Genomic DNA, 23,613 nt, shown 5'->3' with positions numbered 1-23,613 from the left:
TGCATATTTTGCTTTGAATCATACATGTACACTAATTCACTAACCAATTATCTTAGCACTAATTTTTATGTTGGCATCATGCCATCTCTGGAAGCATAGAGGGGAAGAAGAAAAATAAGACCCTTCCCTCATCAAGCTAATTGTCAATTGGGAAAGTCAAGGGTGGGGCACTGCTTCTAGCCAATAATCTCTATAAGAATAATGAAAATGTAACTGTTGAGACAGAAGATTGCCTGCCTCTATTTGAGACAGACAAGCTCCCTTTGTTGTTTTGTCGTTAAAGTAGGAAGGTTCCCTGCCCCCACCAATTTCTTTGAAAAACAAACAAGATCTAAATCACAGCACTTCAATGAGATGCTAAGATCTGTGAAATCACATAGTTGTCTGTTTGCTCCCAGGATGCTGGCTGGCATGGTCTTGAAATATTGCCTCTTAAATAAAACATTCCAAATGGAAGTATGAGGGTCCCCACTAGACATGATCACCTGTAGGCTTTTTACCAGAACCAAAACCATAACAAACAAACAAACAAACAAACAAAAACCCTGAGAACCTACTGCCCATATAGGTAAAAAGCTGGGCACACACTTCACTTTAATCTCTGCAAGAGCCCAGCAAGGGAAGTGTGTAAGTAACATTCTCCTTTCTTCCCAGAGGAGAGAACAGGTTCAGAGAGGGAAGTAATTGTTAAAGTCAGGTTGCCAGAAAGTAGGGAAAATAATTAAAATCCGAGTTCTTCTGACTCCAAATGACCATATTCTTTTCATGACACATGCTTAACTCCGGTAAGGGAAAGCTTTGAGGCCGGGTTTACCAAGGCGCATTCTGGGGAACACCAACGAGGCCAGATAATCCAAGAGCATAAATGGAGTCCACCGTCAAGTAACTTTGGGAACTGCCAAGCCTATTAAAGGCTGTGAGGTATTACATAAAAGAAACATTTGATTTTATTTAATCAGTTTTTCCCAAACTCATTTAACTGCCAAACCTAGATTTTCCCCCCATTTAATAGTTATTAACATCTCTTGGAACTAACAAATAATTTACCATATGCTTAAATGACTGAAAAAGAGGAAAAAGTGTTGAATGAGAGCTTTAAAGTGAAAATTCACTTTTTGAATGGAATTTAAATAAACTACTAGCAGTTCTGAGGGTAGCATTAAAAAAAAATGTGAGATGTAGTTTGCTCTCAAGGTGATGGGGGTGGTGGAGGGGATGGAGGGAGTCGGAGGCAAACAGGCAAACAGACATAGAACCATACATTTAGCATATTTCAGGGCAAGTTGTTAGTAATGAATGAGGGCTAAAGTTGAAGGGAAGATTTGGGAAAGAAAAGAGGCTTGAGCTAGACCTGAGGGATAGTGAGATTTAGAAAAGGGCAGAGTCTGGGAGACAGTGAAAGGCAGAAGTATGTTTGGAGGATAGTTGATGTGGGATCGTCGAGTGCAACGGTCAAGGAAGAATTCTTGAGACATTTTGGGCACAAAAGCTGTTTTTATTATAGTGCGAGGACAGGACCTGTGGGCAAAAAGACCTGCATTGTGATTGTGAAGAGTGACTGATCACACACAGTTTCCCATCCGATGGAAGAGAAGGGGATATTAGCGCTCCAGGAAATTGAGTCTATAGGTTCCTGGAGGTCTATTATTAAGATTGTGTTTCCCTTGTAAATCATTAAGATGTTACAAACTATAGGGGAGTTTCAAGTCTTATATGACAGTGATCTTTATCAGTTGGCCATTTGTTTTTCCTTTGCCTAGTTCTTGGGCAGTTACTAGTGCCTGAGGAATACCCTATCTATCAGATATGTATATATTATATCCCACCTTATATTATATATATATCCCACCTTAAGTTGGGGAGGAGTCATGGGGTGTCAGCTCCGGTTTTGCCCTCCGTTTGCCTTTTGCTCCCTCATCACAGTTAAGAAAGGACCCTCAGAACTACAGGGGGAAATAAAATAGGACAGGTAGGATTGGTCCAGATTATAGATAACCATACAGAAACCATTCTGCTGATAATGATGAAAGGAAAGATTAAAATCTGATTTGGAAAGCTGATTGATTAATCTGTATAAGTATGGGGAGAGACTTGAATTTTACAACTGGCAGCCCCTTAGACAAAAGTTAACAGAACTCTAAGGAACGAATCAGTCAATTCTCTAATCCAGTCCCTCTTACTCTAAAGATAATTGAAGCCCAGAGAGGTCACTTGATTTTCCTAATGTCACACAGCTTCAGGAGCAGGATACCAGAGTTAAGAACTCAAGAAGTTCAGTACGCATGGATTGAGCACAAAATGGTGCCAAAGAAAGTTAAGTGTACGATGGGGAGCAAGGGCACGACACAAATCAGCACATTTGCCAGAGGGATTTCTGTTTGAAAAGGTCTATTTAAAATAATTAAGACAAACCACCAAAACCCCTTTGAAGTCCAGGTTAGCACAATACCTTTGCAAACAAATACGTTGTTACGTTTAGAGGTTGCTGTCAACAAAGAAACACAAATTACAGGAAAAAAGAAATTACGTTTTTAAAAGGGAGCATATCTCAAAAAACACATGGGAGAGGGTAACAGAAAAGGACAAGCTTTCCTGATAACAGAAGCGGCTGCCACAATCTTTCCTCCACCTCACGTTATAATCCTCTTATTTGGTATTTACTATCAGGGACATAGTGGACATCTCCGTGCTTGAAACGCGTTTGGTGCTGGGACTAGATTCAAAGATACCAACAACAAATTAAAGAAATTCCTCAGTGAAACCCTACAGCGACCAAAACGGTAACTAATTTGGGGTAAAAAGAGGAAAAAGATTAGACTAGGCGGCGTGACACCTGTGGCCACGAAAGCAAGCGCGGGTATTTAAAAATAAGTAAGAGTCAGAAAAGGGTTTCCCCAGACTGCCACCTTGGGCACGAAGAGTCCGAGCACAAGGAACGAAAACCACCGAAGGCAGACGCACCCGCCAAGGCAGCAGAGGCCAGACCGGCGCAGCCAGCTATATCCGCCAGGGATACACGCTAACGTGGCGGCCCCTCTCCCGCCACAGGGGGACCCTAGCCCCGCCCGCGGATCCCGGAGGCCCCGGCCAGAGACTACCACTCCCGACTCCACGCGCGTAAGCATGCCAGGCCGCCGCAGCGGGGTGGCGCGCAAGGCATCGCGGGACTTGTAGTTTCCTCCCGCGCCCCCCTCCCCCACCCCCAGCAGCTCTCTGGAGGCGGGGAGATCCTGTTTTATGTAAATGACCCGCGGTGCCAGGCGGGCTTCCCTTCCCTCCCCCTACCTTCTCCTGCGAGAGTTTGAAAATTCCCGCGGAGCCGGCGCCTAGGCCGGAACACTCGCGAGAACTCAGGGCTCCGCGCCGCGATCTGCTTTCCGACCGCTGCCCTCCCTCCGCGCCCGCACCTCCGCGCCCCGCCCCTCGGCGCCCCGCCCCACCCCGCCCCACCCCTCCCAGGCTTATAAGACTTGGTCGGTCCGCCCGCGGTAATGCTTAGAGCAGGCCCGGCGCCATCAGTCTGTAGGAGGCAAAGTCGTAGGGAGGAGGACCCGGAACGGCGGCGCGGGCGGCGTCGGAGTCGCGGATCCGCGCGTCGGACTGCAGCTGGCGGAGGCGCCTCAGGGGCTGTGGGTCTGCGGCGGCCGGCGAGGTCGCGGGCGGAGGCTGGAGGTGCGGCGGCGTGCGCGCCCTGCCTGAGGCGGCCGTGTCTCCCGGGAGATGCTGTGACGGACCCGCGCGGGAGGAGCTCGCGCGCGGCCTTGCGCCCCCTGCACTCGGCGGCCGGGGCAGTCGGCCGCCCGCCCTGCGCAGGTAGGGAAAGGGCGGGAGGGGCCGGTCCGGCGCGCGAGGGCGGGTCCGCGCGGCCTGGGCCGCAGGGCCGCAGGGCCGCGGGCCTCCCTGCTTTGGGCAGGGGGCCGGGGCGCGCGGCGCGGGGGCGGGCGGCCGGGCTCGCTGGGCCGGCGGCGGGGGAACGCGGTTGGCGGCGGGGGCCGCGCGCCCAGGGGAGGGGGCCCCCCAGGCAGCGGGTTACATAACCACCGGCCGGCGGCACATGGCGGCTGAGAGGCGTTGCGGGAACCACCCCCTGCGCCTTCCGCGGCGCTGGCCGGGCCCGCACGCCGCGCAGGGGTGCCGGGCCCGCGGCATGCCCTGGGCGCCGTGCTCCGGAGTGGTGGAGACCTTGGCCGGCCTGGCCCCGAGCGAGCCTACTCGGCCGTGGAGCCGGTCTTTCGTCGCCGTGTGCTTCACATGCTCCTGGGCCTGGCTCGGGTGAGTCCGGGCCGCGGGAGGGGTCGGGGCGGGAGTGGAGAGTGCGGCGATTTGGTCAGCACGTCTTGGGGTGGCTGTCGTCTTCCTGGCCCCCCGAACTTGAGGACGATCACTTTTGTTACTAGTTGACTGCTGAGCTGTGGGGGAGGTTAGTTGATTCTCAGCGCCAACGAGGATCGTGCTCGCTGTTATCTTTTTTAAATACCGTTTGAGAAGTATTTGGAAGAACCTGGGCCCTTTAGGGTAAAATATAGGCCTCATGGAAACTTTAAACTTCCGTTTATTCTCAGAATATCCTAAAGAATCGGTAGATTTTCAGAACCTTTCGTGAGCTTTGACCCGAATGGGTGGGAGACCAGGAATGACAAGCCCAGTTTCAAGTTAATGCTGGAGGGATGCTCCAAGTGTGTTAAGTGCTATGGGAAGTGTGCATTCTCTCCGTTCTGTAATTTTTTATCCTGTTTTTCAGTAACCTAGCAAAGCGTCACCAGGTCGCAAAACAGCCAAAATTATTTTAAAATGATTTTTAAGAGATTCTTCTGTAGCAGTTTGGGGATGGACACATCTTCATTTATAAGGAAACATACCATTGTTCCTTTTTCTCCTGCTGACCATGAAAATTTACAGCATCTCCTAATTTTTCTTCAGAATGAAGTCTAACTCTCTTAGGTTAGGCCAGCAGTTTCCACGATAAGTCTCTTCTGCTTTCCAGACTCAACTACTCACATATTTTTGCTTTGCCCATTCCAGAATCCTCCCCATATCCGGGCCCATTTTTCTTGAAGATGTATGTCGGTGTTTCTTTGCTCATGGCCTTCAGCCTGGAGCTCCATCCCTGCCTTATTCAAGTTCTGAAATTTCAAATCCTCCTCACTTTAAATGCCATGTTTTCTAGTCACTCTTCCATTTCCCTTTATTCCACATCATTTTTACCACTGTTGTAGCATTTATTTTTGTCTGATATTCTAAGGGTTGATTATATGTATCTCCTTCTGGAAGGTAAACTCTTTGAGGTCAGGAAGTGGGTCATCTTAGTGCCCTACAGTTCCCTGCCCAGCACAATGTTTTAAAAGTACTTGGAGATTAATAAATGTTGGAAGTAAGTTTGAAAGAGCTGCTAATAAAGGAAGTTTAACTTAATAGTTTATTAGTAGAAGTTTAGAAGCTTCTGAGTCCACTGACAGCTTACACGAACATCATAATTCTTTGTCTTTTTAGGAGTCGCAAAAAAAGTAAAAATGCATAGAGAATATTCTGTGGAAATGTTTGTTCAGTGTTGTTACAATATAATTAGTGAACAACTAGGTGAGAGTTTTTTGCTGTAGTGGGATTCAGCTGCTTTTGAGGCTGTGTGTGTATCCCACAGAACTGATTTGTGGTTTTTTTTTTTTTAAGATTTTATTTATTTAATTGACTGACAGATCACAAGTAGGCAGAGAGTCAGGCAGAGAGGGGGAAGCAGGCTCCCTGCCGAGCAGAGAGCAGGATGCGGAGCTCGATCCCAGGACCCTGGGATCATGACCTGAGCCGAAGGCAGAGCCACCCAGGCACCCCTGATTTGTAGTATTCTGTGTTATAAAATCTTTCCTAGTAGTTTTGTGAATTTTATTTTGCATCTTAGTACTGAGACCATATATATTTAAAAATAAGTTGGACCCCAAACTCTGGCCAATAAGAGATTTTTCTTTTTAATAAGTTTATTTTTTAGAGCTGTTTTAGGCTCACAGCGGAGTTGAGGGGGAGGTACAGAGAATGTAGTTCACACTCTCCCTGCTTCCACTCAGGCATAGCTTCCCCCCATTATCAACATTCCCCACTAGATTAGAACATTTGTTACAATTATTGAACCTACATGGACACATCATTATCACCAAAGTTCACAGTTTACATTAGGGTTCAGTCTTGGTGGTGTATGTTCTGTGGGTTTGGACAGATGTATAATGACAATTATCTACCGTTATAGTGTTATCAAAGTACTTTCACAGCCCTAGAAATCCTCTGTACTCTCTCTGGTCATCCCTCACTTACTGCTAAACCTTGGCAACCACTAGTCTTTTTACTTTCTCCATAGTTTTGCTTTTTCCAGAATTGTCGTGTCATTGGAATCATGCAGTATGTAACCTTTTCAAATTGACTTTTTTCACTTAGTGATAATTCTGATTCCTCTATGTCCTTTCATTGCTTGATAGTTCATTTCTTCTTTAAAGTTTTTGTCTGTTTATTTAAGTAATCTCTCTGCCCAGTGTCAGGAACCTGAGATCAAGAGTCACAGGCTCTCCTGTCTGAACTAGCCAGGGGGCCCTCGCTCACTTCTTTTCAGAACGGAGTGAATATTACGTTGCCTAGACATTCTACCATTTATTTAGCCATTCACCTACAAAAGGACGTACTAGTTTTCTACAGATCTTAATAGTTACGAGGAAAAGCTGTGATAACATCTGTGTGCAGTTTTTTGTGTGGACATGTTTTCAGCTCCTTTGGGTAAATACCAAGGAGTGTGATTGCTGAAACGTATGGTAAGAATATGTTTAGTTCTGAAAGAAACTGCCAAACTATCTTCCAGAGTGGCCGTACCATTTTGGATTCCCACCAGCAGTGAAGGAGAGTTCCTGTTGCTCCACATCCTCACCAGCATTTGGTGGTGTCAGTGTTCCGGATTTGGGCCGTTCTAAAAGGTGTGCAGTGGTGTCTCATTGCTTTGAAATGCATTTCTCTGATGACATATGAAATGGAGCTTCTCATGTGCTTACTTGCTATCTGTGTATCCTCTTAGTGAGTGTTTGCTAAGGTCTTTGGCCATTTTTTAATTGGGTTGTTTGTTTTCTTGTTGGCTTTTAAGAACATTGAGTTTTAAAAAATTGATTTTATTGCTTAACCTGTCTATTTCTATTCCCTGTGATGAGTATCTTTGCTGTCCTAAAATACCATGTTTTGGATCTATTAGTTGCAAGGCATTGTGACTCTGGAATTTACAGGAAGAAGACATGATTTTTGCTTTTTAGGAATTCATACTTGGGGGGTGGGAGGACAGACAAACACAAATAACAAGTTTCAAAAATAATAGTTATGACTGCTAACCTAAAAGTGGAAAGGAGTGAGCTTAGAAAATGAGATTAAGTAGGAAAGGATGGGTCTATGCAGACCACACTGGGAATTTAGTCTTTGATGGATGGAGTTTTGGCACATAGAGATGAAAGGGGAAATAGCATAAAAGAATGAAAGTGCTGGGCAGTAGCAAACTTCTGATGAATTTGGGAGACAGCCCTGTAGAGATAGTCTGGAGCTGCCATTCATTGCCTGTGGCTGAGGATATTGGTTTTTATATGCAGTAGGGAATCATTGAAGGGTTTTGAGAAAAATGACATAATCCTTTTGTGGTATCAAGAAGATGAACAACATTTTTATTTCAATGGCAGCCAGCACAGTGTCCTGCTCTGCCTGCCTAGACCTTCAGAAGGAATTGAAACTTTCAGAGGTTGCTGATGTTGACATGTCGTAAAGCCTGGGACTCTACTTAATTTTGTACAAAACTGAGCAGGGCTGCTTAATGTATATTTGTGAACATACATGTCTATATGAGATGTTCTTTCTAATAGTATAATTTTTCAGAGGTCTCTTCAATGTGCTTAAAATGTTAAAATTCATACTGTAAATTGTGATTTGAAAGGTCTTGAAGCCAATTTTTGCCCTGTGGATTCAAAGGCTAACTTGTGAATTGGAAAAACTTTCTTTCATTCACTGAGCACTTTTTTTAAACTCTTGTGCCAGGCCCCATGATAAACTAAGAGTTGGAGAGATAGATATTCACATTATCTAGAAGCTTGGGTGTGACATGAAGACGGGAGTAGAGAAGTACAACATTACATGTACTAGTAAGCAATAGAACCAGGACTTAAAGCCATTTTAATTCAAAGTTTGTGCCTTTTCTAATACTCTGGATGGAACCTGTGGTTATTCAACTTGCTGTTTCTCAGACACTAAGAGCTTTGAGAAATTCTTTTTCCTCTTGAAATAGCATCAGTTTGAGAACACAGCTCGAAATCCAGAGGTTCTAAAGGGGTAAAATCCTTTAGTTATGTAGAAGCTAAGTCTAACTTGCAGGACCAAGAAGTGAATTATTATTGTTATTGTAATCCTAAGAAACAACTGAATGGAGAAGGGAAATGGGGAGATAAAGATAGAGGAGCACTTAGAAGGAAGCTGTGGTTTCAGCATTTCATTTTTGTGTGTGGAGCATTTTACCATATGATAAACATTTAGTATTGGTTGAATGAATTAAGAAATAGACTAGAATTGATAAACTGATTATCCATTGAATGTGACAGATTAAACAGATCACTAAGGAAGTTAGCAGCTTCAAGGATTCAAAGTTCTAGAGTCTTTAAATTTAATCTCTAAGTTTCTAAGGATAGCACTAACTTAACATTGTTATAATGTTAATCTTTTGAGGAAATACTGTGTACTTGGGTTTGCTATATGGTGTTGAAGTGGCTGCAGAGCATCTTGTTACTGGCCTGAGGTGGAAGGCATCAGCTAGAGCAGAAGCAACAGTGCTTTGGAGGTGTGTGACTGACCTTGGATGTACCTATACAGAAGTCTGTGTTATGGAACTGTGACTGGGCCTAGTAGAGAGAAAATCATGGATCAATTTAGGACAAGTACTTTTACAGAGAAGTTGGACCACAAGTGTGCCTGAGAACCAGGTAGTGGGCCTCTCCCCTTCGAAGACCAGCACAACCCACCCCCAACCGCATACACTGACCATAGAGAGCTGCAGAACTTCAGCTCCAGTGGAAACCGTATCAGGTCTCTTCTAACAAGCAGACCAGAGCACACCTAGTTAAAACTCGCCACACTCTGGCCAAGGTCCAAACACTGCCCACTGCTGGCAAGGAGAAACTCTGCAGAGGACTGACCTGAGGGAAAGAGCAGCCCAAACACAGCAGCGCGGTGCACGCCCCACACAGCAGGACACTGCCTGAAGCACCAGGCCCTGGATGATATATGACCACTTCATAATAAAGCCATTACAGTACTCTCAGGAACAGGAAACAAAACAGGCCTTCCTAACATACTGAAGACAGAGACTTGGACAAAATGTCAAGATTGAGGAATTCATCCCAAAAGAAAGAACAAGAAAAGGTCATGGCCAGGGATCTCATTGAAATATATAGAAGTCATATGCCCGAGCCAGAATTTAAGGCGACAATCATAAGGATACTACCTGTGCTTGAGAAAAGCATAGAAGACACCAGGGAGTACCTTAATAAAGAGATAAAACACTTAAAACCTAGTCAGGCCAAAATAAAAATATGCTATAACTGAGATTTGAAACTGACTGGATGTAGTGACCACAAGGATAGAAGAAGCAGAGGAACGAGTACGTGACATAGAAGGTAAAATTGTGGAAAATAATGAGGCTGAAAAGAAGATGGAAAGAAAACTCTTGGATCATGAATGTAGACTTCGGGAACTCAGTGACTCCATAAAATGTAATAATGCTCATTTCATAGGAGTCTCAGAAGAAGAATTATTTCATAGGCGTCTCAGAAGAAAAAGAAGAGAAGGCAAAGGAGGCAGAAGGCTTATTTGAGGAAATTATAGCCAAAAAGTTTCCTAATCTGGGGAAGGAAACAGACATCCAAATCCAGAGGCACAGAGAACTCCAAACAAAATCAACAAAAGCAGGCCAACACCAAGAAACATTGTAGTTAAACTTGCAAAATACAGAGATCAAGAAAACAGCCTCAAAGCAGCAAGAGAAAAGAAGTCCCTAACTTATAAGGGAAGTCACATCAGGTTAGCAGCAGATGTCACTGCAGAAGCTTGGCAGGCCGGAAGAAGGTGGCCTGGTATGTTCAACCTGCTGAATGGGAAAAATAGCTAGTCCGGAATATTTTATCAAGCAAGGCTGCCATGCAGAATAGGAGAGATAAAGAGTTTCCCAGACAAACAAAAACTAAAGGAGTTCATAACCACTGAACCAGCCCTGCAAGAAATATTAAAGGGGTCTTTGAGTGGAAAAAGAAAGACCAAAAACAACAAAGACTAGAGCAGAAATTCTCCGGAAACAACAACTTAACAAGTAATACAAGAACACTAAGTTCCTATCTTTCAATAATTACTCAGTGTAAATGGACTACATTCTCCAGTCAAAGGACATACCGTGTCAGGATGGATTAAAAAAACAAGACCCATCTGTATGCTGCTTACAGGAGACTCATCTGAGACCCAAAGACACCTGCAGATTGAAAGCAAGGGGATGGAGAACCATTTCTCATTGCTAATGGACATCAAAAGAAAGCTGGGGTAGCCATCCTTAGATCAGACAAACTAGATTTTAAACCAATGGTTGTAACAAGAGCTGAAGAGGGGCACTCACTATATCATAATAAAGGGGTCTATCCAACAAGAAGATCTTAACACTGGTCAATATTTATGCTCCCAACTTGGGAGCACCCAGATATTTAAAATAATTCATAACAAACATAGAGGAACCATAATTTAAGTGGTGGATTTTAACACCCCACCTACAGCAATGGACAGATCTTCAAAGCAGAAAATCAACAAGGAAACAATGGCTCTGAATGACACATTGGATCAGATGGACTTAACAGATATATTCAGAACATTTCATCCTAAAGCAGCAGAATACACATTCTTTTTGAGTGCACATGGGACATTCTCCAGAATAGATCACATGCTAGGTCACAAATCATGCCTCATCAAGTACAAAAAGATTGAGATTGGGGCGCCTTGCTGGCTCAGTTGTTTAAGCATCCAACTTTTGATCTCAGCTCAAGTCTTGATCTCACGGTCTTGAGATCAAGCCCTGTGCTGGGCGTGGAACCTACTTAAAATTCCCTCTCCCTTTCCCCTGCCTCTCCACCCTGAGTGTGCTCTCTCTCTCTCCCCCTCTCTCTATTTCTAATTTAAAAAAAGCTGATTGGGATCATACCATGGGTATTGTCCATCACAACGCTGTTTGTTTGTTTGTTTGTTTTCTTTTTTTTTTTTTAAGTAGGCTCTGCGCCCAACATGGGGTTTAAACTCACGACCCTGAGATCAAGAGGCACACCAACTGAACCAGCCAGGCACCTCTCCAATCACAGCAGTAAGAAACTTGAAGAAATCCACAAGAAAAAAGCTGGAGAGACCACAAATACATGGAGGTTAAAAAACATCTTACTAAAGAATAAATGGGTCACCCAGGAAATTAAAGAAGAAATTAAAAAATACATGGATACAGTGTACTTGGAACCTCTTAACACTTGAAAACATAAAAGGGTTGTTTAGCCTACAGTTCCTACAGCTCTGGGTTCTGTTTCTGATGGGTTAATGTAAATTGTTGAATTTATTTTGATGTAACAGAATAGTAATAAAAATCTACCCACTGATAAATTGAAGATAGCAAATGTTTCAAAAAACTTTCTACTTCCTTTTATTTTATTTTAGGAGGTTCTGCCCCAGACGTGGGGTTAGAACACAACCCCAAGGTCAGGAGTCACATATTCTACTGACTGTGTCTGCCAGGCACCCTTACTTCCTTTTGTTTTAGATTAATTGTGGATTTATAAACTTTACCTTTAAGGTTTTCCTGCAAGTTAGGCTGCTCTTTTACAATTTAAAAATTATTATATTTTGGAATTTAGTGATTAAGTCAAATGGCTCTGTGTCCCCTCTGAGATCATTCCTGTCCCTTGAGTTTTCTCTTTCTAGACCATTGAGTACCCCCTACCCTGAAAGTTTTTATTCCCATATGTCAGTTTTCACCTCAAGGTCATTATCTTTTGGTGTTAGCCATTGAAGCAGTTTTTCCCCCCTCAAAAAAGTGTTGTATGCTGTGCTTCTCAGAATAATAGTGCTGGGGATACAAAGATGAGGCAGGGTGCCCGAAACTATAGGGCAGACATGGTGTCAGTTTTACTTGAAGATTTGAAGTCTAATTAATGTCCAGTACATGGAAGTTGCTTCATAGATTGTAGCTTCCTTCCCCTCACCACTCATTTTAGGGTGGGAATGCCTTCAGATCTTTTATTCATCTATAATTTCCCATTTCTGTATCATACTGAGGAGGAGGAGTTTTTTTTCTTCCCAGCAGGGATGGCTAAATTACCTCAGGACATTATTAAAATTTTGTGATTTTCCATCTGGTATCATTTTCACAGTGATTTGAAATGTTATTTTTGTCATAAGTGGAGTAGTTCAGTCTCTGGTCTCTTGATTTCATTGATCTGTTTCTCTGTTTTGTTGTTTTTTTTGTTTTTGTTTTTTCTTAATCGCACAGAACCAGCTTTTTGTTTCATGGATTATTTTCAACTATGATTTTTCTGTTTTGTTTCATTAAATTCAGTTCTCTCATTCCTTTCTTCTGTTGATGGTTTAATTTGTTCCTTTTCTAGTTTCTTAAGGTGGAAGCTTAGGTTACTGATAGGAGATCTTCCAGTTGTTTAGTGCTATGAATTCCCCTCTAAACACTGCTTTAAGCTGTATTACACAAATTTGGGTAGGTCATGTTTTCATTTTCATTCAGTTCAAAATACCCTTCTTTCTGAAGGAACTTCTTTGACATTCCTGGTACTGCCTATCTGCTGGTGACTGTCTTTTTCACTCTTGTATGTTGAAAGGTCTTTATTTTGCCTTCATTTTAAAGTGATATTTTCATAGGGGATAGAATTCTAGGTTGACAGCTTTTTTTTTTTTTTCTTTCAGAACTTAAAATATATTGTTTCACTGTCTTCTGGCTTGCATAGTTTTCCACGAGAAGTCTCTTGTCATTCTTGTTCATCTTTGCAGTGTGATACTTTTTAAGATTTTCTCTTTGTCCCTTGCATATGATATATATTGTTCCAGTTTTAGTGTATGTACTGCTGAAGTGAGCCCAAGTATGATGTATTTTGGTGGCATTTCTTCATGTGCCTTGTGCTTGAGTTGTATTGGCCTTTTTGGATTTGTGGGTTTATAGTTTCATCAAATTTGGAAACTTTTGGCCATTAGTTTTTAAATATTTCTGTCCTCTTTTTTTTTTTGAGATTGCTGTTATATATTAGGGCACTTGATATTGTCCCATAGGTCATTGATGTTCTGTTCTTTTCCTTTCTGCCTCAGCCTTTTTTTTTCTTCCATGTGCTTCGTATTAGATAGTTTCTACTGTGGATGTTTAGGTTCAGTAATACTTGAAGTGTCTGAATCCCATTCAGTATTTCTCATCTCTAGAAGTTTGATTTGGTCTTTTTTATATCTTCTGAATCTTTCCTTAACAGGCTTGTGCCTTCTTCTGTCTTCTTGGACAGAGGTATTATGGCTAGGATAACTGATTTAATGTCCTCATCTAGTAATTCTAACTTCTGTGTTATTTCTAGGTCTGTCTCTTTTTTTTTAAATGGGTCATTTTTTTGCTTCTTTTGCATACCTGGCAATTTTTGATTCGGTGCCAGATACTGTGAATTTCACTTTCTTTATTACTGAATATTTTTACATTCCTTTATATTTTCTTGAGCCTTGTTCTGGGGTGCAGCTAAGTTATTTGAAACACTTTGATTCTTTTGAAGCTTGCTTTTTCAGACAAGACCAGAATGACCTTTAGAAAAGGGCTAATTTGGGGGCACCTGGGTGGCTTAGTCAGTTTAAGTATCTGCCTTCGGCTCAGGGTCCTGGGAACAAGGCCCACATTGGGCTCCCTGCTCAGTGGAGAGTCTGCCTACCCCCTGCCTCTCTCTCTTGCTTATGCTCTCTCTCGCTTTCTCTCTGTCTCAAATAAATAAAATCTTTTTTAAAAGGGGGAGGTAATTTTTTTTCCCCCGCCACTGAAGCAATCAGTACCTTTCTGAGTACTCTACTCAGTGCCTCATGTATTATAAGGTTTTCCACTTTGGAGCTATTCCTGGCCTTGTGTAAGCTTTGGGGATTGTTTCTCCTCTCTTTTTCCAATGATTCATCCCTTGGCCTCTGGTAGTTTCCTTTCATGCTTATTACATGGATCTTATGAAGGTTCAGGGGACCCAACCACTGATATCTGGAGCTCTTTTTGTGTCTCAGACTTTCTGATCGCTATTCTCCCTGAAGCCTTCTATCTATAATTCTTTAGGACTCCTTTTAAGGGAGAGTTTATTTGTGGTAGACTGTTTTTGTTTTTTTCTAAAAACGTGTTTCATATTTAAGGATAATTCCAGGGATACATAATTATATGTTGACAGCAGTGTTTCCTTAGAATTTTCAAGATATTCCAGACTTCTGGCTTCCACTGTTGTTGAGAAGTCATTTCTTTTTATTCTACCTAGGATTCACTGTTCTTCCCAATTCCAGAGAATTGGTGTGGTCTCTACAGATTTGGGAAATACCTTTTAGAATATTGATTCTTCTTTTTGCTTTTTTTTTTTAAGATTTATTTATTTATTTGACAGAGATCACAAGTAGGCAGAGAGGCAGGCAGAGAGAGAGGGGGAAGCAGGCACCCTGCTGAGCAGAGACGTGCAGGCCTTGATCCCAGGACCCTGAGATCATGACTGAAGCCAAAGGTAGAGGCTCAACCCACTGAGCCACCCAGGTGCCCCAGGCTTTTTTTTTTTTCTTCCCTCTTAATAGATTTTACTTATTTGTCAGAGGGAGAGAGAGCACATGGGCACAGGCTCGGGGAGTGACAGGCAGAGGGAGAAGCAAGCTCCCGCTGAGCAAGGAGCCCAGTGTAGGACTTGATACTGGGATCATGACCTGAGCTGAAGGCAGATAGTTAACCAACTGAGCCACCCAGGTGTCCCTAGAATACTGCTTTTTCCTTACTATTTAGTGTTATATTTTGAGGGATTCTGAATAAACATGTTAGATCTTCTTCCTCTCTTGCCTATAACTTTTTTAAAGATTTTATTTTTAAGTAGTCTTACACCAATGTGGGGCTTGAACTCAACGCTGAGATCATAAGTCAGATCCTCCACTGACTGGGCCAGCCAGATGCCCCTCTTGCCTGTAACTTTCAACTACTTCTTTCTTTGTCTCTCTGTCCTACATTCTCACAGAGTTTGGGGATTCTCTTTCTCTTCCTAGTATGCTGTATTACTTGTTTTTTGAGTTCGTTTTTGTTTAAGTAGGTACAAGAGAACTATTTGTTGAATAGAGACAAAAGAATATTTCTAAGTTATAAAGAATCATGATGCAGTGATTACCTGTCTACTCACCATAAAAGTTTTAGAAAAAGGACATTGGAGTTCTTCTGTATTCCTTTCCATTCCAGCCCCTTTCCCTCTTCTCAAAGTAACTACTATTATAGTCCAAGTAACTACTATTAACGGTTTTTGTGTTTATTGTTTCCTTGCTTTATTCATAGTTTTGTTATATATGTTTGTGGTTTTTTTTTTTTTTTATTTTACTTATATGACAGAGAGAGAGATCACAAGTAGGCAGAGAAGGAGGCAGAGAGAGGAGGAAGCAGGCTCCCTGCCAAGCAGAGAGCCTGATGTGGGGCTCGATCCCAGGACCTTGAGACCATGACCTGAGCCGAAGGCAGAGGCTTAACCCACTGAGCCACTCAGGCGCCCCATGTTTGTGTTTTTAAATATTATTTTCTTAGTTTTATAGCCTTTTAAATGTTATGTGAATATAATCATTTCTGTGGATATTTTTGGCTCCTTTTATTATTATCACACTCTGACATTTGTCCATATTGTTGCTTATTGCTGCACTTCTCATTACTCCTTTGAGGTTTTTTCCCCCATTGAGTTTTGTTTTGTTTTGTTTTGTTTTGTTTTAAGATTTATTTATTTATTTATTTGGCAGAGAGAGAGAGAGAGAGAGACAGCAAGAGGGGGAATACAAGCATGGGGAGTGGGAGAGGGAGAAACAGGCTTCCCGCTGAGCAGGGAGTCCAGTGTCGGGCTCCATCCCAGGACCCTGGGATCATGACCTGAGCCAAAGACATAGGCTTAAGGATTGAGCCACCCAGGGCCCCCCCCCCCCCATTGAGTTTTAAATTTTACTTAATTTTTCATTCCAGGAGTTCTGTTACTTTTTTCAAATCTACTTGACCATTTTTCATTATAATTTTTAAAGTTTCTTCCTCACTAGTAAGCTAGATCTTTGAGTTCTTTACCATATTAAACATATTTTCTGTTCTCTGATCATTTTCAATATCTAAAATCTTTGATTGATTGATTCTGCTGGCTGGAGATCCTTGTTCTAGTTTGTTATTTTGACTGTGAGTCATTTTCTTTGGAATTTCATCTTTGAGAACTGAGATTCTGGAGAATATTTGGTGGTGTCTATGGGTTTTTAGAGCATTACCAACCTGAGAATAATTTATAAAACATTGCTGTCTGAGTATTGTCAAATATCATAGCTTGAATTCTGGCCACCACTTTGTGTGAAGGGAAATATTCTTTTTCTGAGCAGATACTTCTAGCCATGGCCAAAAGGAGCAGCATTATTGCTCTCTGTCCTGCACAGTGGGTGCTTCTCTCACTGATTTCTCACTGATTTATCTCACTGATAAGGCTAATGGTATAGCCTTATGGAGTTGAATGGCACGGGGAGGAGGCTCTTCTTTGTGTGCCTTGGCTCTGTTAGTCCATAGCTTTTTCTTCTTCCTCTATGCATCTCAAGAGTCTCAAAGTCAGAGACCACCAGCATTGGATTTGGTAGCCAACCCTCAAGGCCCAAGTCAGCTTAGAGGTTTCCAAAATTCCTGCTGTCTGTCTCTTTTTTTTTAGATTTTATTTATTCATTTGACCGAGAGACAGAGATCACAAATAGGCAGAGTGGCAGCAGAGAGAGAGGGGGAAGCAGGCTCCCCGCAGAGCAGAGAGCCCAATGTGGGGCTCGATCCCAGGACACTGAGACCATGACCTGAGCTGAAGGCAGAGGCTTAACCCACTGAGCCACCCAGGTGCCCCCCCACTGTCTCTTCATGTTTGGCTCTATCAATTCATTCAAAAAAGTATTTTAACCATCATTTTTGGTTATTTACAATAAAAGGATCATTCCAGGAATCTAATCTCTATAGTGGAAGCAAACGATAACATTTTGATTTTTTTCCTTCTATCGAATTAAAGACACATCCCAGACTTGATTCTTGAGATAACTGTGTTTGGACATTTTTTTATGGACTTTCTCCCCTTTGACTATAGCAGTAATTTTTCTAAAATGCATCAGTTCTTCCTGTTTGTGTGTGAAGAGTTCTTTGAGAGTAGGTCAGGCAGTAAGATTAATGGCATTGAACCAGTTTTCAAACAATCTAGGGAATCATGTATATCCTTAGGACATCTTGTTTAATAAATCTATACTCTCCTAAAGCTGTTGGGAAATAAGTTTTTAGGTGGGAACCACCTCAGACCCAGAAGCACGTAAAGTGGGTTTTATGATCAGATTTTAGTTTTAGCTTATTTACTTTTGTGTGGTGGCTTTTTCTTTTTTTCCTTCTGGCTAGAGATAATCAAGTATATTATAGTACAAATATATCGTAATAATATTATCTTTTGAAAATACTTACAGTGAAAGTATGCGAGGCTTAACAGCAAAAGTGACTAGTGGTCTTCTGCCCTTGCCAGAAGTGAGTCGTCAGGCCCTTGAAGATGAAGTATCAGTGGAATCTGTGCTTCAGGGAAAGATTGCTGCAGGTATGGTAATGTCACTGAAAACTTAGATTTGATTGATTTGTAAGCTAATGAGCATGTACTGTAATTTTTTTACTGTGGGAGAAAAAACAATACTTGGTTATGGTGGTCTTATATAAGTATAGAACATCTACAATTAGTTATGTAATAACATCTGTATACTCTCAAACACATTTTCACTGAATCTTGGGGTGGTTATTTTTCATTTTTCCTTATGGAAAATGCTGTATACTTTGTATCTTTCAGTGTTGGATATTTATATTTAGAAAATAGAAATAATACACAGCTGGCGTTTTTTTGTTTTTTGTTTTTTTGTGTTTTTTTTTCTCGGGGGGGGGGGGGGAGCGCGTGCGCTTATGTGCACCAGCCAGGGGTGGGGGAAGGGAGAGAGAGACTCTCAAGCAGGCTCCGCACCCAGTGCAGAGCCTGATGCAGGGCTTCCATCTCACAACCCTGAAATCATGACTGAGCCTAAATTAAGAGTTGAATGTTCAACCAGCTGATCCTCCCTGGTGCCCCTGTTATTTCTTTATGATCCATCAGTAAGTTTTATTGGTGATGAATTTGGATTAGAATCTAAGTAGTCATTATAAAAATCTGATTGTAGGGCCGTAGATAATACAAAATACTCAAAGTCTTGTGGTTTGTTTTTTTTCTTTTTTTAAGATTTCATTTATTTATTTGTCAAAGAGGGAAGCAAGGAGAGAGAGAGCACAAGGGGGGTGAGCAGCAGGCAGAGGAAGAACTAGGCTCCCTGCTGAGCAGGGAACCCGATGCGGGACTCAATCCCAGGACTCTGGGATCATGACCTGAGCCAAAGGCAGATGCTTTATCGATTAAGCCACCCAGGCATCCCAGAAAGTCTTATTTCTTAATTCCACTAATCTGAACAAGATTCCAATGTGTAGTTTGATTATATAATGCAGCAGAAAACCATACCAGAGTAGCCATTAAATTGTGGATTTCAGTCTAGTGAAAGATCTTGCAGGAGACTTTTCTGAAAATGAATTTCACAACTATCCATCCTAGCAGGTAGACAACAAAACTTATCAGTCATTTAGCTAGTTAGAGTGCTACCCTCTTGATTATTAAAAGTAGTAACAGTGCTTACTGTATGCCAGGCACTGTAACAACTTTTCATTGAGGTATTAGACCCTTCCTGTTCTGTGTGGCTAAGAATCAAATATCCCAGTTATACAGGCAGCAAGTGGTGAAAGTGATTTTTGAATCCCATGTATTCAGGGCCTTCACTGTGCCATGCTGTTTCCTTAAACTAAGTAGCTGCCCTTACAATGTAGTATATCCAGCTGTGCACTTAGATGCACGGTAGACAACACAAATTGGAAAGTTACCACTAGTCATGTAGCCGCTCAAGGGAAAATTCGAGTCTGTTCTTGATTCCTGTTTTACTTACCTCCCCACATGTTATTCATCAATAAGCCAGTCCTTTTAGTCCTGTCACTGAGCTGAATCTCCACATAAATAAAGTCAATCCACTTGTGTTTATTCACGGTCACTGACCAGGCAGAGGGTATTCTCCTCCGGTGTGGACCCTGTGCTCCCCCTTACTGTCCATTTTCTGCTTCGCTAACATTTAAAAACATAAATCAGATTGCTTAAAAACCTCCCAGTTACTTTATATTTTGTACATAATAAAATCCAGACATGACTAGTAAAGAGTCAAGAAGGACTTTGGTATTTCCTATTGTTATACTAGTTATGTCTTCTCAGAGTTTGAACTCTTCGGAGATAGAATCGTGTGTTCCACTTGATGAGCGCCAGAGCACCTGGTTCAATCATTGTGGTATGATGCAGTGAAAGTGTGAATTTTGGCGTTAGACTCATGATGCACTCTGGCTCTGGTATCTGTACCCATGCATTTTTTGTTTAAGATTTTACTTATTTAAAAAAAAAAAAGATTTTACTTATTTATTAGCAGGAGCAGGGTGGGTGGCAGGCAGAGGGAGAAGCAGGCTTCCCGCTGTGCAGAGAGCCTGACACGGGGCTCGATCCCAGGACCCTGAGATATGACCTGAGCTGAAGGCACTTAACAAACTGAGCCATCCTGTAGCCATACATCTTTGAGCAAGTTGTTTAACTGTATGAAAGCTTAACTAGGGGCACCTGGGTGGCACAGTAGGTTAAAGCCTCTGCCTTCGGCTCAGGTCATGATCCCATGGTCCTGGGATCGACCCCCGCATCAGGCTCTCTGCTTGGCAGCGAGTCTGCTTCCCTTCCTCTTTCTCTACCTGCCTCTCTGCCTACTTGTGATCTCTGTCTGTCAAATAAATAATAAATAAAACCTTAAAAACAAAAAAAGAAAGAAAGAAAGTTTAACTAAACTTTTCTCTGAGTTGCCTTATCTCTGTTGAGGTGTGACAAGGAATAAATGAGATCATCTGTTTATAGCACGTATAAAGGCACCACATGGCATGGTGCCCTTACCGAATGGCTGCTTTATTACTGAGATAATAGATATTCAATATATTTCACTAGTTGGGACCACTCTGTTCTATAAATGCTTAGATTTCACTTTGGAAATGATAAAGTTTTATCTATGATGAGCTGTGTATTATATATGTAGAAGATCTAACTGCTGTTTAGTTAGGTGGTGTACATACGGTATTAAAATAAGCAACATTTTTTTCCCCCTTCCTTCTAGGGCGGAGAGGACTTGCTTGCCTGGCGTGTGGTCAGCATCTGGAGGTGGTGCACTCTCTCACGGGAGAGCGGTTGTCTGCCTATAGATTCAGTGCCGTGAGTCAGCAGCCACCTGTGATCCTGGCTCTGAAGGAATTCTCTTGGCAGAAGAGAGTTGGATTGTTAATTGGATTGGAAGAAGCAGAGGGGAGTGTTCTCTGTCTTTATGACCTTGGCGTGTCCAGAGTGGTTAAAGCAGTTGTTCTCCCTGGAAGGGTAGGTACTGGTTAAGGTCTGTGAGCTTCTGCTTTCTGAGCTGTGCTCCTGCTGGGAACACAGGTGTGTTCACTTCGTGACTGTTCACCGAGCTGTACATTTATAATTTGTTTACTTTTATGACAGTGTGTTCGTTTTCATTAAAAGTTCAAGATCGAAAAGAGGTTCAAGATAGTATATTATCAAAAGAACCTAACACTTAAAATAGAACTTTCTTATTCTTGGTTAGAAAATTGCAGAGTGAAAGTAGGGGTGACATCAAGGGTTCTAACATTCTTTTCTCTAAAAAGTATCATCCAAGTCTTGTTATCCTCAGTTGTGTTTTTCGAGGACACTGAAAGTTTATATTAGAATATTATGTTCATTAGTATGGCATTTTTTTGTTTTGTCTTTTTTAATTTGAAACTGTAGCCTTGGAGCACTGTGGAAGATAGGTCTTCCTTGTTGTTTAAGATTTGAATAATATTTAAATAGTGGATTTATTTATAATTTATTAATTCTAATATATGTATGCCTTCCATATGCCAAACATCTTAACCAGTAGTAAGTATAGAAGTACTTTGAATTCAGGTTGTTTCTTCAGTAGGTTTATTCCTGCTCTTCCATATGCTAAGAAAAAGTATGTGCCCTTACCAAATGTACACACACATATAAATGCAAAATGATGTAAGAGTGGAATTCTCTCTGTACATAGTGTGGAAAAAAAAGTAACAAATATATAATAGCATATAAATACTATACAATATGGACAATATATAAACCATACACAAATGATATATAACATATAAACAAATACATGCATTCATATAAATGTTATGTTGTAGTCATAGAATAGCATTTTTTTTTTTTAAAGTTAAGAGGGAGATAAATGTCAGAATGCTATGTTTTTGCAGTTTGGGGAAACAGACTCAGTGGGCAAATATAGGGGTCTGAAGTGGTTTATATATAGCCTGCTTATCTTATATGTACTTGCTAGTGCAGACGTTAAGGGTAGAATTAATTTAGCAGTTTATTGAGTGCTTACTGTAGATCAAGCTTTGTGCTAAATTTTGGAGATGAGTAGAGACGTAGAACTTGGTCCACACTGTTGAAAAAGCTGATAATCTAGTGGGAGAAGACAGGTCAGAAGTTTACAGCATAAATATAATAAGTATTTTTTTTTTTTAGAATATTTCTTTTTTTTTTTTTTTAAGATTTTATTTATTTATTTGACAGAGATTGCAAGTAGGCAGAGAGGCAGGCAGAGAGAGAGAGGAAGAGAAGCAGGTTTCCCGCTGAGCAGAGAGCCCGATGCGGGGCTTGATCCCAGGACCCTGAGATCATGACCCAAGCCGAAGGCAGAGGCTTAACCCACTGAACCACCCAGGCGCCCCTATAATAAGTATTTTGATAAACTCAAGCACATGGAACATGGAAACAGATAGGTAATTTCTACTCACAGAGGTTGGACTTTTCAGGCAATGAGATCAGCATGTAAAAAGTCACAGTATATGGAACATTTGGGAACTGAGCTTATTTGGAATGGCTGCGGGAGAGGGGAAATCAGAGGTAGGGTCTAAAAGTGCCGAGCGTTGAGATAGTAAATGGCCTTGTTTGTAGTTTGTGGCGTCTGCCTGAACTCTCTGGTGAAGTCATTTTAAGTTTAAAGCAGAACTCTAGTGTAAGAAGCTCTTCGGATTGGAGTAGTTCGGGCAGATAATAATGGTGAGCCGAACCAGGCAAATGACCTTGGAAAGGGAGAGAGGGAGAGGATGGGGCAGATTCAGAATATATTCAGAAGGTGACATGGATAGGACCTGTTGATCATTTGGTTAAGAGTAACTGAGAAGGAACAAGAGTTTTTATTTATTTTTTAAAGATTTTTTTAATGGAGTGTGTGCATGCGCAGGAACAGAAGGGAGGGACAGAGGGAGAGGGAGAAGCAGACTCCCTCGCTGAGCAGGGAGCTCGACATGGGGCTCAATCCCAGGACCCTGGGACCATGACTTGAGCTGAAGGCAGACGTTTTACTGACTGAGCCCCCAGGTGCCCTGAAACAAGAGTCTTAGATAAGTTCCTGGTTGCTCAGGAACTCATGGTCAGCATCCCATGAAAGAGGAAGGAGAAAGGAAGGATTGGAAGAGTAGTGATAGATAACCTTCCATAGAAGTTTGGTTAACTAGTTGTTTTTTGGCTAGGGTAGAATATTTCCTTTTAAAGTTGTTTGCTTTTAACTGCCTTACATTAAAATTAATTAAAGTACCATTATCAGTTAATTCATAGAGTATTTGTGTGGGGAATGCAAACTGAGATAGATTTCTTAACCCCTATCTGAGGGAATTGAAGAGACTGTGCTCTAGTATTTGTAGACATTATTGCCATAATTTGGAAAAGGAAGACAGTCCATGAAATTACAGCTTTCAGAATTAGAAACAATGTAGAATGTTTTGTGTACCAATGAATTATAGACAGAGTCAGGCTTTTGTCTGTGATAATAAATTACAGCCTGAAAAAAAAATAAATAAAAATAAATTACACCCTGAAACAAACTTCTATATTAATGCATAAACCATTGATAATTAATTTCCTCTTTTCTTTCTAGGACTCATCAGTATCATAGTAGAAGTCACTAAGTACTTAATTATCATATATCGTACCTAATTGTGAACTAATAGGAAACAGAAGGAAAGCTGAGTATAAAATACAGACTGTTTATTAGGTACAGACATTTAAAATTTGACACATGAGAGGAAGGGTAAAAACATAGTTCTATAATGTAGCTACAGTATGACTTCTTAAAAATAACTAAAGTTCTTGTTAAATGTCAGTGATCCAGTCACTGTCA

General features: G+C 41.5%; 1 protein-coding gene across 3 annotated transcripts in view; it reads left to right on the top strand.

The window, feature by feature from the left end:
* Positions 1 to 3,669: 3,669 nt before the first annotated feature.
* The window catches only part of LOC111150669 (AT-hook containing transcription factor 1), an 81,128-nt gene continuing 61,184 nt past the window's right edge, over positions 3,670 to 23,613 (top strand). For 2 of the 3 annotated variants that reach the window (XM_022508190.1, XM_022508188.1), the window contains exons 1-4: positions 3,670 to 3,813; positions 6,836 to 6,947; positions 17,752 to 17,876; positions 20,536 to 20,789. In XM_022508190.1, coding sequence (XP_022363898.1) covers positions 17,759 to 17,876; positions 20,536 to 20,789 — 372 coding nt within the window. In that variant the 5' untranslated portion in view covers positions 3,670 to 3,813; positions 6,836 to 6,947; positions 17,752 to 17,758. The remainder of the gene's footprint in view (positions 3,814 to 6,835; positions 6,948 to 17,751; positions 17,877 to 20,535; positions 20,790 to 23,613) is intronic. The other variant, XM_022508189.1, reaches the window with a different exon arrangement.

The sequence above is a fragment of the Enhydra lutris genome, unplaced genomic scaffold (genome assembly GCF_002288905.1).
Source record: "Enhydra lutris kenyoni isolate GAN:26980312 unplaced genomic scaffold, ASM228890v2 scaffoldscaffold24, whole genome shotgun sequence".
In the NCBI taxonomy this organism is placed as follows: domain Eukaryota; kingdom Metazoa; phylum Chordata; class Mammalia; order Carnivora; family Mustelidae; genus Enhydra; species Enhydra lutris.
The sequence above is the reverse complement of the archived record's forward strand: the minus strand, read 5'-3'. Positions and strand labels throughout refer to the sequence as shown.